Below are 18,853 nucleotides of genomic sequence, written 5' to 3' on the forward strand. Positions count from 1 at the left end.
TGTTGAAGCAGCCTGGGGGAGGGGGGACGGGACATTTTCGACGCTGTGGGGGCATGGCTAGTGGCTCTCTGAACTGCTGGCTATGTCCTCAGCCCCTCAGGCTGCAGAATAGGCGCATGGGAGGGGAGACGCAGGGTGGCGTAGAATGTAGGGTGACAGAGGATTCAGGTAGGGAGGGGGGAAGCAGGGTGGTGGAGGAAGCAGGGTGAGAGGGTGAGAGGGGGTATGCAGGGTGGCATATATATATATATATATATGTTACCAAGGGTCCGGCACTCAAGTGTCAGTGAAAAAAGTTCAATAGAACTGAAACGTGGTGGTTACCTGACTGACTACTGTCTTCGTTAACTCCTGGAGTGCCCCTCCTCTGCTGCCATATATATATATATATATATATATATATATATATATATATATATATATAGTTAGTGAGGTTGCGGCCTGGCACTCTCCGGTCCCCTTTGCAGCTGCCCCAGTGCCTTCTCTAAATATGGGTAGTAGAATGAAGAACAGGTGGCACTCAGAGGTCTTTTCAAATGCGTGTATTTGAGCAGACAGGCTTAACGTTTCGGAGCAGCGCTCCTTTTTGAAAAAGGAGCGCTGCTCCGAAACGTTAAGCCTTTCTGCTCATTCTACTATATATATATATATGTGTGTATATATATATATATATCAGATTTGATGCGATGTCGCATGGCATCCAATCGCATCTGAAGTGCTTTTTTTCAGTACCCAATATCGCATGCCACCTGCAATGACACATTGAGTGCTGGAAGAGGTCTGGTGGACAGCGGTGTAGTGGAGCTGTCGGTGGACGGCAGGAGGATGACACATGCAATAGGATCCATGCGACTTGTACCAATTTATCGAAATCGCATTGAATCACATGCAGGGCGGGTGTTAGGGAGTTCGGCGCTCTCCTGCAAACTATAAATTTACACCCTCCCAAACTTTACCAGGAGACATCGCACACAAAAATAAAGAAGAGTGGTCTCACAAGGAAGGGGCATGGCCAGACAATAGTACTCCATTTCCAAATTACACCACACATTAGCTCAACAGAACCAGTGCCATAACTAGCCATTTTGGTACCCTGTGCCAGAAAGGGATTTGGTGACTGCCCCACCACCACAGTTAAAATAGGAAGAGTGCGTGTCGAAGTCACACAGCAAAATTTAGGAGCGTGGCTTCATATTCCATATTGACCTATTGATTGTGCTGACATTTTGACCATGTCGACCTAAGGTATATCGACCTTTTCAGGTGTCAGCCTATTGACCTGTTGACCAATAGTGGTTGACCTAGTGACGGTATCCCGTAAATACTATGCACAGAGACCCAGAGTCAGCATTGAGCAATCAGATGGTAGATTCAAAGGGGTATGGATCATTGCATGGATGCTGACTAGGTCGACAAGCATTAGGTCAACACCACTAGGTCTTCATGTATGAAGGTTGACATGACTGAAGGTCAACATAAAATTAGGTCAACAGGGTCATAAGGTCGACATGGGGAAGGTCTACAGTCAAAAGGTTGACATGGGTTTTTTTCACTTTTTTGTCCCGAACACAGTCGACGTGGACACTAAAAAAGTGTGCCGTGTCCCCTCACATGGCTCACTCACCATGCTTTGCTGGGCATGCTATTTTATTCTCCCACCAAGACCTAGTGGATAGTAGGACATGAAATACCACCTGTCAGCACATGTTGGTGGCTTGTCCACCTAGTTGTAGACATGGTGACTTACCGATTCAAAGGCAGATTATCAGATTATTGCAAGGTGATAGTGAGCTGTGGTGTTACAGAAACAGCAAGGCTCTACCAATATATATATATATATATATATATATATATATATATATATATATAGCCCTCTGACGAAGTCCTAGTGACGAAACGCGTAGGGGCGTGGCCTGGCGACGGAGAAACTACTGAGAGTGTAACCGCTCCAACTTGATCTCTGCGTGAAGCAGATCTTGTATGCTGTTTAACACCAGCGGTTGTGCTAACCGCCGCTTGCGGTACGTTACATTTTATCCAGTTTATTCCTGGAAGGATTTTAACCCCTTCCCGACATTTGACGTACATTTAAGTCATGGCCGGGAGGTACTTCCCGACACATGGCATAAATGTACGTCATGAGTTTAAACTGTCACTGCGTCTCGAGACGCAGTGACAGAGGGACGATGTCTGCTGTCCCTGACAGCAGACATGTCCCTGCATGCCCAGGGGGGGCTGCGATGTCGCCCCCCCGTCGGCGATCGCTGTGATTGGCTGTTCAGTGTGAACAGCCATTCACAGCGTTTTCCTGTGTTACCAGCGAATCGGACGCTCGGTAACACAGGTGTCAATCACCGCCGGGCGTCAGGGGGCATGAGGGGGTCATCGGTGACGATGACACCTCACCCCACCCTCACCCCACCTGCCCCCAAGGCTGTGATTGGTCCGTGGGACCCACGGACCAATCACAGCCAAGGCGCGACATTTAAACTGACGGTGACTGCGCTGCAGACGCCATTCCGGTCTGGAATAGCGTGCAGAACGGTCACCGTGCCTGCCTGCCGTGAATACCGACCTGATCCTTGCTAATACTTACCTGATCCTTGCAAATACCTTACCTGATCACCTTATCACTGCTTGTAGCGTGCTGGACGCTTCCTGGATCTGACTTCCTGAGACTTCCTGCTGCTGCTGCAGTGTGATAGAGAGATAGAGAGATAGAGAGAGAGATAGAGAGAGATAGAGAGAGATAGAGAGATAGTGACAGAGAGAGCTATATTTTGTGTCTGCTACCCCCCCTTTTTGGGGGTGCAGGGGTTTTCTATATATATATAACTGTCAGTGCTGCTGCTGCAGTGTCATACAGTGATAGATAGTGATAGATAGTGATAGATAGTGAGAGGTAGAGAGATAGAGAGATTTGTGTCTGCTACCCCCCCTTTTTGGGGGTGCAGGGGTTTTATTTTATATATATAACTGTCAGTGCTGCTGCTGCAGTGTCATAGAGTGATAGATAGTGATAGATAGTGAGAGATAGAGAGATAGAGAGAGATAGTGACAGAGAGTGATAGAGAGTGTATATTTTGTGTCTGCTACCCCCCCTTTTTGGGGGTGCAGTTTTTTTTTATACATATAACTGTCAGTGCTGCTGCTGCAGTGTCCTAGAGTGATAGATAGTGAGAGATAGTGAGAGATAGAGAGATAGAGAGAGATAGTGACAGAGAGTGATAGAGAGTGTATATTTTGTGTCTGCTACCCCCCCTTTTGTGCTGATCAGTATATCTGTGCTGATCAGCAACTTTTTGGGGGCGCAGAGGTTTTTTTTTTTATATATATACCTGTCAGTTGCTGCCAGTTGCACTGTCAGTTGCACCAAAGGTTGTGCACCTGCTGTCCCTCACTGGTAATCAGTGTCGCATCACTGATCACCTTTTTTTTTTTTTGTGAGTGCTGTGGGGTCTTTTTTTAATTTTTTTTTTTACACACACTGATTTTGTGGGTGTCCTGTGGCCACTGTGCGCCGATCAGTGACGTACATCACTGATCAGCTTTTTCGGCACAGGGTTGATCAATTTTTTTTTTTTTTTTTGATCAGATTCCTGTTGCCTTTGAGCGCTGTTCAGTGACAGACGTTACTGACCAACATCTGTGCTCAATTTTTGGCGCAGGACCTTTTTTTTTTTTTTTAACCCCTTCAATTTTTTATTTTTAACCCCTTCATTTTTTTTTTTTTTTATTGGTATAAAGTATTTTTTTTTTTCTGCACCACATACACACTACATACCCCCCGGATTGAAATAAAGTTTGTACCCCCCCCTACACTATACACGTGTTGAAACATTTCACTACCAGTAACACAAAAATAAAAATGGCATCCCAAATGTCCTCCCAAATGTCCTCCCAAATGTCCTCCCAGTCATCCAGGAGAATGTATTCAGTGGAGGAGGCATATGCCATGCTTGCCTCTGACTCTGACACAGGCAGTGATGCAAGCGGGGAATTTGAAGGATTCGTCTTAAGCTCCTCTTCCTCCTCTGGTGATGAGGGACCCCCTCAAAGACGCCCCCGTAGATCAGCTGAGATTCCCCCCCCAATAATTGATCTAGTATGGACCCCACCACCAGACAATTTTGAGCCCCAGGTTCCTGAGTTTTTGGCCATGCCAGGAATCCAATTTGATTCCACAGGTCTCAGAGAAATTGACTTTTTCAAATTATTTTTCTCTGATGATTTTATAAATTTAATGGTGGACCAAACTAATTTATATGCCCAGCAGTTTATTGCTCAAAACCCCACGTCATCATTTGCTAGGTGGACCCCTGTAGATGCAGTAGAGATGATGACGTTTTGGGGTCTGGTGTTTCATATGGGCATAGTAAAAAAGCCAGAAATTAGGCAATATTGGAGTACAGATGTTCTGTACAGTACTCCATTTTACCGTATGGCCATGCCCCGGACTCGATTTGAGACAATTCTTAAATTTATACATTACACCGATAATGCACAGTGCCCACCCAGAGATGATCCCACCTTTGACCGGCTATTCAAAGTCAGGCCGGTCATTGATCATTTCAGTGCCAAATTTGAAGAGGTGTACATCCCTGAAAAATTTATTTGTATCGACGAGTCCCTTATACATTTTAAAGGAAGGGTTAAATTCCGCCAGTACCTTCCCAGTAAGAGGGCAAGGTATGGCATAAAAATGTATAAACTGTGTGAAAGCACCTCAGGGTACACCCACAGGTTTAGGGTTTATGAAGGGAAGGATTCAAGAATTCAACCGCCAGAATGCCCCCCCTCCCTCGTAGGTGTTAGTGGGAAAATTGTCTGGGATTTAGTGCACCCCTTCCTGGATAAAGGTTATCACCCCTATGTGGATAACTTTTACACTAGCATCCCCCTGTTTAAGGCCCTTGGTTCAAGAGGTACAGCAGCTTGCGGTACTGTGCGCAAGAACCAAAGAGGCCTCCCAAAAACGCACATTGCCCAAGTAATGAGAAGGGGTGAAAGCAGGGGAATATGCAACGAAAATATGTTGTTGGTCAAATATAAGGACAAGAGGGATGTCCTTATACTGACAACAATTCACGGAGACAGTACCACCTCCGTCCCTGTACGAGGTACCAGTACCCACACCTCCAAACCTAATTGTATCCTGGATTACAATAGGTACATGGGCGGAGTGGATCTTTCAGATCAGGTACTGAAGCCGTACAGTGCCCTGCGGAAAACAAAAATCTGGTACAAGAAGGTGGCCGTGTATATCATCCAGATGGCACTGTATAACGCTTACGTGCTATTCCGTTCTACCGGCCAGAGGGGGACATTTATGCACTTTCAAGAGGAAGTCATAAAGGGCCTAATATTTGGGAACCAGCAGGCAGAGGGCCCCAGTACTTCTAGTACTGGCCCCCGTATTGTACCAGGGCAGCATTTTCCTGATGAAATCCCCTCCACTGGAAAAAAGGGCAGGACACAAAAAAGGTGCAAAGTTTGCTATAAAAAGGGAATAAGAAAGCAAACTATTTTCCAGTGTGACACTTGCCCCGACAAACCCGGCCTATGTATAAAGGAGTGTTTTAAAATATACCACACATCTATGGAATATTAGGTTCATAATTTCACCGTGCTTCGGGGGTCTTGCTAATGCCACATAGCACCCACCATTCATTCCACCAGAATCTGAGCCGCAAAATCCAAAAATCACTCCTTCCCTTCTGAGTCCTGCCATGCACCCAACTGGTATTTTTTGGTCACATGTGAGGCATTGCCGTACTCGGGAGAAATTGGGGCACAGATTTTGGGGTGCTTTGTCTCCTTCATTCCTTGTGAAAATGAAAAATTTTGAGCCAGAACTGCATTTTTGTGTAAAAAAATGTAATTTTTCATGTTCACTGCCCAGTTTTATCAAAATTGGTGAAACCCCTGGGGGTTTGAAATGTACACTATACCCCTAGATGAATTCCCTGAGGGGTGTAGTTTGCAAAATGGGGTCACTTGTGGGGGGGTTCCACTGTATTGGTGCTTTGGGGGTCTTGCTAATGCGACATAGCACCCACCATCATTCCACCAGAATTTGTGCTGCAAAATCCAAATATCACTCCTTCCCTTCTGAGTCCTGCCACTTTTTGGTCACACATGAGGCATTGCCGTACTCGGGAGAAATTGGGGCACAGATTTTGGGGTGCTTTGTCTCCTTCATTCCTTCTGAAAATGAAAAATTTTGAGCCAGAACTGCATTTTTGTGTAAAAAAATGTAATTTTTCATTTTCACTGCCCACTTGTATCAAAATTGGTGAAACCCCTGGGGGTTTGAAATGTACACTATACCCCTAGATGAATTCCCTGAGGGGTGTAGTTTGCAAAATGGGGTGACTTGTGGGGGGGTTCCACTGTATTGGTGCAACATAGCACCCACCATTCATTCCACCAGAATCTGTGCTGCAAAATCCAAAAATCACTCCTTCCCTTTTGAGTCCTGCCATGCACCCAACTGGTATTTTTTGGTCACATGTGAGGCATTGCCGTACTCGGGAGAAATTGGGGCACAGATTTTGGGGTGCTTTTTCTCCTTCATACCTTCTGAAAATGAAAAATTTTGAGCCAGAACTGCATTTTTGTGTAAAAAATGTAATTTTTCATGTTCACTGCCCACTTGTATCAAAATTGGTGAAACCCCTGGGGGTTTGAAATGTACACTATACCCCTAGATGAATTCCCTGAGGGGTGTAGTTTGCAAAATGGGGTGACTTGTGGGGGGGTTCCACTGTATTGGTGCAACATAGCACCCACCATTCATTCCACCAGAATCTGTGCTGCAAAATCCAAAAATCACTCCTTCCCTTTTGAGTCCTGCCATGCACCCAACTGGTATTTTTTGGTCACATGTGAGGCATTGCCGTACTCGGGAGAAATTGGGGCACAGATTTTGGGGTGCTTTTTCTCCTTCATACCTTCTGAAAATGAAAAATTTTGAGCCAGAACTGCATTTTTGTGTAAAAAATGTAATTTTTTATGTTCACTGCCCACTTGTATCAAAATTGGTGAAACCCCTGGGGGTTTGAAATGTACACTATACCCCTAGATGAATTCCCTGAGGGGTGTAGTTTGCAAAATGGGGTCACTTGTGGGGGGGTTCCACTGTATTGGTGCTTGGGGGGTCTTGCTAATGCGACATAGCACCCACCAAAATTCCACCAGAATCTGAGCTGCAAAATCCAAAAATCACTCCTTCCCTTTTGAGTCCTGCCATGCACCCAACTGGTATTTTTTGGTCACATGTGAGGCATTGCCGTACTCGGGAGAAATTGGGGCACAGATTTTGGGGTGCTTTTTCTCCTTCATACCTTCTGAAAATGAAAAATTTTGAGCCAGAACTGCATTTTTGTGTAAAAAATGTAATTTTTCATGTTCACTGCCCACTTGTATCAAAATTGGTGAAACCCCTGGGGGTTTGAAATGTACACTATACCCCTAGATGAATTCCCTGAGGGGTGTAGTTTGCAAAATGGGGTGACTTGTGGGGGGGTTCCACTGTATTGGTGCTTGGGGGGTCTTGCTAATGCCACATAGCACCCACCAACATTCCACCAGAATCTGAGCTGCAAAATCCAAAAATCACTCCTTCCCTTCTGAGTCCTGCCATGCACCCAAATGGTATTTTTTGGTCACATGTGAGGCATTGCCGTACTCGGGAGAAATTGGGGCACAGATTTTGGGGTGCTTTGTCTCCTTCATACCTTCTGAAAATGAAAAATTTTGAGCCAGAACTGCATTTTTGTGTAAAAAAATGTAATTTTTCATTTTCACTGCCCACTTGTATCAAAATTGGTAAAACCCCTGGGGGTTTGAAATGTACACTATACCCCTAGATGAATTCCCTGAGGGGTGTACTTTGCAAAATGGGGTGACTTGTGGGGGGGTTCCACTGTATTGGTGCAACATAGCACCCACCATTCATTCCACCAAAATCTGTGCTGCAAAATCCAAAAATCACTCCTTCCGTTCTGAGTCCTGCCATGCACCCAACTGGTTTTTTTTGGTCACATGTGAGGCATTTCCGTACTCGGGAGAAATTGGGGCACAGATTTTGGGGTGCTTTTTCTCCTTCATACCTTCTGAAAATGAAAAATTTTGAGCCAGAACTGCATTTTTGTGTAAAAAAATGTAATTTTTCATTTTCACTGCCCACTTGTATCAAAATTGGTGAAACCCCTGGGGGTTTGAAATGTACACTATACCCCTAGATGAATTCCCTGAGGGGTGTAGTTTTCAAAATGGGGTGACTTGTGGGGGGGTTCCACTGTATTGGTGCTTGGGGGGTCTTGCTAATGCGACATAGCACCCACCAAAATTCCACCAGAATCTGAGCTGCAAAATCCAAAAATCACTCCTTCCGTTCTGAGTCCTGCCATGCACCCAACTGGTATTTTTTGGTCACATGTGAGGCATTGCCGTACTCGGGAGAAATTGGGGCACAGATTTTGGGGTGCTTTTTCTCCTTCATACCTTCTGAAAATGAAAAATTTCGAGCCAGAACTGCATTTTTGTGTAAAAAATGTAATTTTTCATTTTCACTGCCCACTTGTATCAAAATTGGTGAAACCCCTGGGGGTTTGAAATGTACACTATACCCCTAGATGAATTCCCTGAGGGGTGTAGTTTTCAAAATGGGGTGACTTGTGGGGGGGTTCCACTGTATTGGTGCTTGGGGGGTCTTGCTAATGCGACATAGCACCCACCAAAATTCCACCAGAATCTGAGCCGCAAAATCCAAAAATCACTCCTTCCGTTCTGAGTCCTGCCATGCACCCAACTGGTATTTTTTGGTCACATGTGAGGCATTTCCGTACTCGGGAGAAATTGGGGCACATATTTTGGGGTGCTTTTTCTCCTTCATACCTTCTGAAAATGAAAAATTTTGAGCCAGAACTGCATTTTTGTGTAAAAAAATGTAATTTTTCATTTTCACTGCCCACTTGTATCAAAATTGGTGAAACCCCTGGGGGTTTGAAATGTACACTATACCCCTAGATGAATTCCCTGAGGGGTGTACTTTGCAAAATGGGGTGACTTGTGGGGGGGTTCCACTGTATTGGTGCAACATAGCACCCACCATTCATTCCACCAGAATCTGTGCTGCAAAATCCAAAAATCACTCCTTCCCTTCTGAGTCCTGCCATGCACCCAACTGGTATTTTTTGGTCACATGTGAGGCATTGCCGTACTCGGGAGAAATTGGGGCACAGATTTTGGGGTGCTTTTTCTCCTTCATACCTTCTGAAAATGAAAAATTTTGAGCCAGAACTGCATTTTTGTGTAAAAAAATGTAATTTTTCATTTTCACTGCCCACTTGTATCAAAATTGGTGAAACCCCTGGGGGTTTGAAATGTACACTATACCCCTAGATGAATTCCCTGAGGGGTGTAGTTTTCAAAATGGGGTGACTTGTGGGGGGGTTCCACTGTATTGGTGCTTTGGGGGTCTTGCTAATGCGACATAGCACCCACCAAAATTCCACCAGAATCTGAGCTGCAAAATCCAAAAATCACTCCTTCCCTTCTGAGTCCTGCCATGCACCCAACTGGTATTTTTTGGTCACATGTGAGGCATTGCCGTACTCGGGAGAAATTGGGGCACAGATTTTGGGGTGCTTTGTCTCCTTCATACCTTCTGAAAATGACAAATTTGGAGCCAGAACTGTATTTTTGTGTAAAAAAAATAATTTTTCATTTTCACTGCCCAGTTGTACCACAATTGGTGAAACCCCTGGGGGTTTGAAATGTACACTATACCCCTAGATGAATTCCCTGAGGGGTGTAGTTTGCAAAATGGGGTCACTTGTGGGGGGGTTCCTAACTTTTAGCATCTTATGGTGCCTAGAAACCTACATGGTGCCTAAAAAATAATCTCATAAAAAGGAGGCTCCAAAATCAAGTAGGTGCTCCTTCTATTATGAAGCCTGTGGTTTGGTCACCGTGCACACTAGGGCCACATATAGGATATTTATGAAAACAAAAGAATTGGGGGAATCAATTTTCAGTCACATTTCTCTAGTAAAATGTACTGTGTTCCTTAGAAAAATGTATTAAAATTGCAAATCTGCAAAAAAAAAGAAATTTTGAAATTTCACCTACACTTTGTTTTAATTCCTGTGAAACACCTAAAGGGTTAACAAACTTCCAAAATGCTGTTTTGAATACTGTGAGGGGTGCAGTTTTTGAAATGGCATCATTTATGGGGGTGTCTCACATACAAGTCCCTCAAAGTCACATCAGAACTGAACTGGTCCCTAAAAAAATCAGTGTTTGAAATTTTCTTGAAAATTTGAGAATTTGCTATTCATATTTGAAGCCTCCTAGTGTCCCAAAAAATTAAAAGGAAGTTGAAATAATGATGTCAACATAAAGTAGACATATGGTCTATGTTAGTTATTCACTATTTTGAGTGGTAAGATTATTTGTCTCACAAGCAGAAAATTTAACATTTTGCAAATCGCTAAATTTTCCATTTTTTCACGATATTTTGGTATTTTTCACAAAAAAACACAGACTGTATCGACCCAAATTTACCACTAATTTGAAGTACAATGTGTCACGAAAAAACAATCTCAAAATCACTGGGATAAGTAAAAGCAAAAAAAAGTTATCCCCACTTAAGTGAGACATGTCAGATTTGAAAAAAAGGGCTCTGTCAGGAACGCAAAAACTGGCTCTGTCAGGAAGGGGTTAAGAAGTAAACCTTTTATATTAGATGATGCTGTGCACTATGGAGCGCTTCTTTGTTTTTTTGTTTTAATATATATATTTGTATTCATTTGCAAGCAAAATGTTCCTACAATTTTTTTTATGACCAATAAAAAAGCCAATAAAGATAAACAGATATCCAAGGTCGGGAATAAATGATATTTTGTTGATAGTATTGGGTTATCTGTAGTACTTTGAACAGTTGGACTAGTTCCATGTTGTACACATCTTCAACATAACATCCTAACATTCAGATTACAGAAAATGCATATATGTTTGATTGAGCCTGAAATGTGGCTCTACACATTGGTTATCTCTGCTGTAGAAAAAGCCAGAATGGTCTCACCTTTCATTCCATAATAGGAGAACCTCTCGCAGAACTCGTTGACGATGATGAACATAATACTCACGGGGTAGTTGGTTCCACATATTTTCTGCAGAAAACAACATTGTATGTTAATGACTTGTGTGACATATTGGGGATTGGAAAGGTAAATACATTTGGTGACTGTATGACTTAGAAGAAGGAATTTACTATAGTCCTAAATTTCAGGATCTGAAATAGAGAGATGGTTATAACCAAATTGCTGCCACACAATTTCGATTATGGGATAATTGGCCAGATGTATAAAGCTTCAAAAAGTGATAAAATGGAGAGGGAGAAATAACCAGCCAGTCAGCTCCAAACTATCATTTTTCACACCTAGTCTGTAATGTGGGCATTAGGAGCTGATTGGCTGGTTGTTTATCACTCTTCACTTTATCACTTTTGGAAGCTTGATACATGGGCTTAATTCAGACCTGCTAGTAACACTCCTACTAGTAGTACAACTGTACTACTAGGATAAGATACATAGTAAAAAGGTACTCTCATGAGTACGAGTAATACACTACAACTGTAGTAAAGCAAGTACTATCAGGAATAGAGAGTTATTCAGACCTGATTGCTGCCCTGGAAAACGGCATAACCATGCGACCAGATAGCCACTCCCCTGCCAGAGTGAAAACCCATCTAATGCTGTTAATGTATTGCAAAAATCATGCTGATTGGCAAATAGCTGCAAATCCATATGCAACTCACTCACCATGTAATGATTTTCCCAGTCTCTGCAGCCTATACGTAACTCAGAACCCATACCTCCCAACTGAACCAACTTTGCTGGACAGTACTGTTTTTTTTGGTAATGTCCCACTTCCCATCTGAGTCCGGCAGTGTCCCATAGTGTTCAGGCATCTATTCAGAGAGATAAAGGGGCTAGAGGCATGGTCTGCAGTTCAAAAAGTGCTGGCCATGCCCCAGATTGGGGGGCGTGACTACGTGATCACGGATATTCCCTTGAAGCCAAGCCACTTTTGCCCAATACCGCACCCGTTTTTGAGAAGATGGGCGGCGGGCTGCAAGGGAGTTCTGATATCGAACAGTAGAAAGTTGGGAGATATGCGGAACTTACTATGCCTATATGATAGAAACAGGATGATCGAGGCAGGAGCTGTCATCACACGTCCTCCCTAAGAAGCCTGGGCACTGCGTTTTCCCTGATACTCCCAGAAAATGGTTGGTTGCAACCCACAAACCTCGGCTTCATGATAGGGAAACACAGGTGCGGAACTATGTATTTGTAGGCCCCAGAGCAAAAGTTTGTAATGGCCCCCTATTTAGCAACTGATGGTGAAAATGTATGTACATGATATTACTTAGACAGTAAAGATGAGCCTCCTTCATCCTTGGGCCCCATAGAAGCTACACCCCTTGCACCTATGGTAGTTACGCCCTTAGTCAAACAGCGGCTGGCTTGAGATAAAAAATGGCAGATTTTTGTAGTTTTTTTGGCACCCCTCATGTGTACTGTGATTTGTCATTGTCATTTAATAATTCGCACATCGATCAAGTCTGAGGACCCCCCATAGACTAGACATAGTACAACTCTAGTAAGTTAGGCACACACTAGACATAGTACAACTCTAGTAAGTTAGGCACACACTAGACATAGTACAACTCTAGTAAGTTAGGCACACACTAGACATAGTACAACTCTAGTAAGTTAGGCACACACTAGACATAGTACAACTCTAGTAAGTTAGGCACACACTAGACATAGTACAACTCTAGTAAGTTAGGCACACACTAGACATAGTACAACTCTAGTAAGTTAGGCACACACTAGACATAGTACAACTCTAGTAAGTTAGGCACACACTAGACATAGTACAACTCTAGTAAGTTAGGCACACATTTTAAAGATACTCTCAGGGACACAGTACAACTGTATTACTAGCCATTAGACACTCAATATACAGATACTCTCAGGGACACAGTACAACTGTATTACTAGCCATTAGACACTCAATATCAAGATACTCTCAGTAGCAATAGAGGCATAGTGCAACTGTACTACTAGGTACAATGTACATAATATAAAATGTGTTCCCATGAGTAATAGAGAAACTGAAATATTCACTTTGGGATAATGGCCGATAGGTGCCAGCATTTCACTATTTCTAAGGCATCCTGTAACCATCATCATTGCAGATTTTTCCTGGAAGCCCATAGAGGAGTTTGGTAGCCATAATTACCAGTGATGTGCAGAAGCACATCACTGCTATTATATACTGAATGAACCCAATATACTGTAAGTAAGGTATAATATGCTCTATTATGAGGCATATTCAGCAAAACTAGCCGTGAGATAAAGTGGCGAGATAAAGTATTAATCAGTTTCTACTGTACATGTCGGTTTACAGGCTGTTTTTGAAAAAAAAAATATACAGTTAGGAGCTGACACTTTACCCCCTATATGTCCAGAAGGCTTACGATGTAAAAGAGGAAATGAAAGAAGAAAATCTGATATTGTTGATTAACACAAGGTGATTTCTCAGATTCAATATGTATGATGGTGCAAATAGTACAATGTTCTCTACATACAGTACATCTCACCCCTGTAATGCAGTTGTCTACTTACTGGTACTTTCTTAGTTGGTAGTGACTCTCTGCCGAAGAACTGTTTCACAACAGATTTGTGCTCTGATGGAAAGAAAATATAGGGTTCAGTTGTGGTGTCCACCATGGTGCAACATATATTTTCACATTGATCTCAGCTCTCCCTAAAACCTTTTTCTTCCCATGACTCCTGAGTACAAATAACTTATATTTCCTAACAACATTGTGACTGGGCAGGTACCTCTCCTCCCTGTTATACAGGAACAGTTCACTAGGGGAATCTGGCATATTAAGAGTTTGGCACCTTCCCAGCTACAATCTGGATAGTCAGGTTTAAGGTTTGATGCCCTCTCCAGAGTTTGATTTCAAAATGTTAGATGCTAGGCTCATGAGTGTTGTGAAGAGCTGGTGAGAATGAGAGGGACAAGTAAACTGGCCCGGGGGGGGGGGGGGGGGGGGGGTAAGGGAATTCTGGTTGACACACAGCGCTGTAAGGTTTGCAGCACTGCGTGTAATTTTCTGCCCGCATTCCCTAGCATGGCTGTGAATGGATGTTTAGCATAAACATCCATTCTCAGCCTATGGGGAAAAACCCACATCATTCGATGGTCGCCGACCATCGAATAATGTGGAAGGCACATGCAAATCTAAGAGGTGTCTTGGTTTTGCGTGTGTTCTGAAGGAGTTTTTTTTCCACATGGCGCAAATATTAGAAGAGACACATTTCATTTGTTTTCATATGACTAAGAACAATATACTGTATTGCATTTTGAAAATAAAACACTTCCAAAAATAGCCGTAACCGTAGGGAAATACAATGGGCTTATTCAGAGTCACACATAGATTACATTTTATTTCTTGATACAAATTTTTTTTTTTTTATTCTAAGCCAGCTGCATCAGACCCATGTACATCAGACAGAGAGCTGCAGGTAAAAGGAAGAAGCCGCAGATCCAGATGAATGTTTTACGACCAAATCTAATAGATAGCAAAAGCGCAACCTTTTCCTTGTTGCACTCAGAGCCTGATTATTGTTGACTCATTAACCTGCAAAGATCACAGCTTACTGAGTCCCAGAGTGCCCGTCCTGCCGAAAACCGCCCCCCCCCACCCCCCCACCACCACCTCAGACATATCCCTCTCGCAACCATTATGAAAACACATCCCACTGCATGTGCCCGCAGCAGGAGAAATTGTTCGATGGCCTGCGTCGTCCATTGAATGATTTCTCCAGGGCTTGCAAAAATAAGTTAGTAGAGAATGACTTATATTTGCAGGCACCAGGACAAAGACAGTGCGGATAGCTAGTGTCATGTGACGTAAGCCATTTGCCCCGGCACACTTCGTCCCACCCGCATTTGCACGGGAATGCCCAGCGTTATAATGGGAATGCTCCCATGTCCCACCACCACTACCACCTCCCTGTCTGGTCATTGTATTGCACGGGTAAATCCAGGGCAGTGGCAGCGCGCTATTTGGCTGGGATAGCCTTCTTTGCTAGACTTAAAGGCTTTCCCGACTTCACTAAATGTTTCCTGGTGGTCAAGGCGATGAAGGGCTGGTCACGTTTGGTCCCCGTTAGTCCTGATTGTCGCCGGCCCATCAATGCATCACTTCTTCTGTCTTTGCTGGAGGGGGGGGGGCCTTGCGCTGATTCTGCTTTTGAAGCCCTGTTGTTTAGGTTAGCTTTTTCCATGTCGTTTCTGGTGCTTTTAGAATTTCGGAGCTAGTTGCACCTGCAAAGTCCCGTGATGCGGTGCTTCTAATGTCAGACATTCGTTTAGATAGTAGGGCACTGTGGTTTAGAATCAGGAGGTCCAAGACTGACCAGTCAGCCAGAGGCAGGTGGGCTTCTATGACACCGGCTATTCCGGCCTCCGTTTGCCCGGTCGCCTTAGCATCTTTGTATGTGGAGGTCAGGCCATCTCTGGATAGTTCCTGGCTTTTGCATTATGATGGGTCACCGGTGACGGTGTACCAGTTCCGCTGGATGCTGGGGCACTGCCTGGAGCCATTGGGTCTCTCCCCGAAGGAATTTTGTACCCATTCATTTCGGATTGGTGCTGCTGCCACGGCTGCTGCGGCTGGCTGGCCAGTTGCTGACATCAAGTCCTTAAGCAGGTGACGCTCGGCAAGTTATAGGAAACATATTAGACCTCACCTCCTGCCCTGAAGGTGTCCTGTGCTTGTTTGTTTGTGTGCCTGCCTGTCGAATTGATTGGTCATTCTGTTTCCCTACCCTGTGTCCATCCTACTCGGGGATTAACTACGCTCTGCTGTTGGGCCAGCGCCTGGAGTTTTCTCGCTTTTTGCCTGACCTGACGGACTGAATCTGGCTCTCTGATTCGGCCATAGTCTAATTAAGAGTCCCTCAGCAGGTCCAGTAGTTTTTTCTCCGGCTGAGTACACCCTTCATTCCTCTTCCCTTCCAATACCTCAACCTCCCTTGTTTGTTTCTTACCCATTGTGTCCTGATATGGCTCCAATTGTGATTGGAGCTTGTCTATTGGCACCTTAATTATTGTGCCTCAATTACATTGACCAAAAATTTATTTTTTATTTTTTTGGCAGATCCTCCTAATATGTAAATGTGCCTTCCTTATAAGAATCCAATGTAATCCCCTCTTTTTTACATCTCTTTCCTTAGGTCAGTCTCCGCAGGTGAGGGTCCATCCTTTGCTTGCCCCGAGTGGTTAGGTGGTTAGGAGTCCGGGGTATGTCTTGGAGGGACCTGCGGGCTTTCCTTATGGTGAATGTCCGTCGATACGGGTTACCTGCAGTTTTGGTGATCCATTTGGGTGGCAACGACCTCGGGAAGATGTCACAATTAGAGCTGCGGAGCTTGATCTTGGATGATCTTGCTGCCATTAAATCAGCATGGCCGTTTTGCACCATTGTTTGGTCCTATGTGATTCCTCGGCTTAGTTGGAGAGGGGCTAGAGATTCTAGGGCGATTGACGAGGCTAGGAAAAAGCTTAATGTGGCCGTTGCTCGTTGGGTGCTGGCTAATGGGGGGGCAGTTGTCTCCCATGATAGGATTAGATTTAGTTGCCAGCGTCTATTCTGGCCTGATGGGGTTCATTTAGTGAGTGAGGGCCTGTTTATGTTCCTGGAGGGTCTGCTCAGTGTTGTTGATTCAGTTGTTTAGATGTTGGCGGGGGGGATTTCAATTTAAATCCCCCGCTTTGGCGGGAAAGAATGGCAGATTGAATCAATTATCTCACACTACGTGTTGATGTTGACGTTTTAATGGCTTGTTTGCGGTGCACTCACCTCTCATTGGTTTAGGCCTTTCGCTGGATCACCCGTTCGGGGACAGCGACCCCACCCCGCTGGGTGGGTAGTCAATGCTGTTGGGTGGAGTTGGATACCGCTTGTTTTTGAGTTAGGCCAGTTACGCTTAGAGTTGGGGTGGAATTACAGTAGTAGCCGTTCTTTCTTGGCCACCATTAATTAATTAATCTAATTTAAATAATCAATTTAGCTTAAAATACTGCTACAAATAAATCAGTTAACAATTTCTGCCAAACCTATGCCTCCGAGTCTTTATTTCAGGTTTAGTTATGTAAGTTAAGAATGTATAAGTATGACATGCTAAAGGTACACTTAAGATGTTGGGATGTTTAGTGTTTTGTGCAAGATTACATGCTTTGTGTGGTAAATGAACCAGCTGGAAGGGCCCGGGCAGCTCATTTTGCCCATGGCGCCACCCCCATGCCTGCACACAGCTCGGCGCTCTGCAGGCTGCACTGCAATGTGCACCGAGGAGACACCGAGCAGGGCCGAGGAATGTAATTATGTGGATTAAGATCACTATCAAACACTGCAACACTTTTCTGAGACGTATTTTGAGATTCTGTATGTGTCTGAATAGGGCCCAATGTGTATATGATGCATGCTGATCTGCATAATTCATACTCTTAGTTACAGATGCCACATCCAAATTGATAGAATACTAGGGGTTTTGGGTCTGTATCTCCAGCCATATTTTGGGTCTGGATCTTTTCCAAAACATCGCTTTTTTATGTTTTGGGTTTCATGTCTTGGATCCGTGTTTATTTTTTATAAACATAAAAACATAAAAACCACTAAAATCTCAGAATTTTTTTTCTTTTGTTCTTATGCTATTATTACCCACCAGTAACATTAATTTCCCCTCATTTCCAGTCTATCCTGAACACCTGACACCTAACAATGTTGTTTTTAGGCCAAAAGGTTGCACCGAGGTAGCTGGATGACTATGCTAAGAGGCACAAATTGGTGACACAAACACATGGCCCATCTGGGAGTGGCACTGCAGCAGCAGACAGGATGGCAGATTGAAAAACTGTGCCAAAAAATGCTCCAAAGAGCACATAATGCAAAGAAAATAGATACAACCCTTATGTTGTATTACGTTCTTAGCAGGACATGCACAGTTTAACAAACCAATCATTCAGCGACAGGGTCTTCTACAACTGTGGCTGAAATAATTGGTTTATTTGGACCCCCCAATAAAAAATGAGGTGTAGGATGAAATTGTGCTACATAACAGGACATGCAGTGTTTAACAATCCATTTGAGCAACAGGCTCTGTCACAGCTGTGACTGAAATAATTGGTTTGTTTAGGCCCCCACAAAAAAAAATTGGTTGTTCTGTCTGCTGAGGGTTGCTGCTAAGTCTGGAGTATAAGCCCAGGGGTGCTGCTAAGTCTGCTGTATAAGCCCAGGTGTGCTTTGTTGTATTAAAGCAAATGGAGGACAAACAATAAAAGATCAGAAAAGTGACACAAACACCTGGCACATCTAAGAGTGGCATTGCAGTGACAGACAGGATGGCAGTTTTAAAAAGTAAGCCCCAAGCAGTGTGCGGTGGACACGATGAGAGGACAGTGGAGCATTTGCGGAGAGCTGGGAGAAATGCATCAAAGATGCAGTCAGCATCTGCAAAGTGGTATTATAGGAGGGATTATGTTTTTATTTAATTTAGCGTTGAAGACCGAAAAGATAAACTGACTTTTAGTTGTGTAGGAGGACCTGATAGTCTTAAACACTAAAATGAAGTTGACCTGTATCGGTCTACTGACTCCAGTTAATCCAAACATAAGCGGTTATAATGTAAAGTTTCCATCTTACCCTTATAGGGGTATTAAATTTCCCGCAGCCATCTCCCAACGGGGGAGATGGCTG

At 43.8% G+C, this 18,853-nt stretch overlaps 1 protein-coding gene across 1 annotated transcript in view; it reads right to left on the bottom strand.

Moving 5' to 3' along the window:
• The window catches only part of SLC15A2 (solute carrier family 15 member 2), a 101,891-nt gene that overhangs the window by 72,649 nt on the left and 10,389 nt on the right, over nucleotides 1-18,853 (bottom strand). Inside the window, exons 2-3 of the mRNA XM_083153613.1 lie at nucleotides 13,707-13,768; nucleotides 11,093-11,180 (exon numbers count right to left, since the gene is read on the bottom strand). Coding sequence (XP_083009739.1) covers nucleotides 11,093-11,180; nucleotides 13,707-13,768 — 150 coding nt within the window. The remainder of the gene's footprint in view (nucleotides 1-11,092; nucleotides 11,181-13,706; nucleotides 13,769-18,853) is intronic.

The sequence above is a fragment of the Crinia signifera genome, chromosome 7 (assembly GCF_055691185.1).
Source record: "Crinia signifera chromosome 7, ASM5569118v1, whole genome shotgun sequence".
Taxonomy (NCBI): Eukaryota; Metazoa; Chordata; class Amphibia; order Anura; family Myobatrachidae; genus Crinia; species Crinia signifera.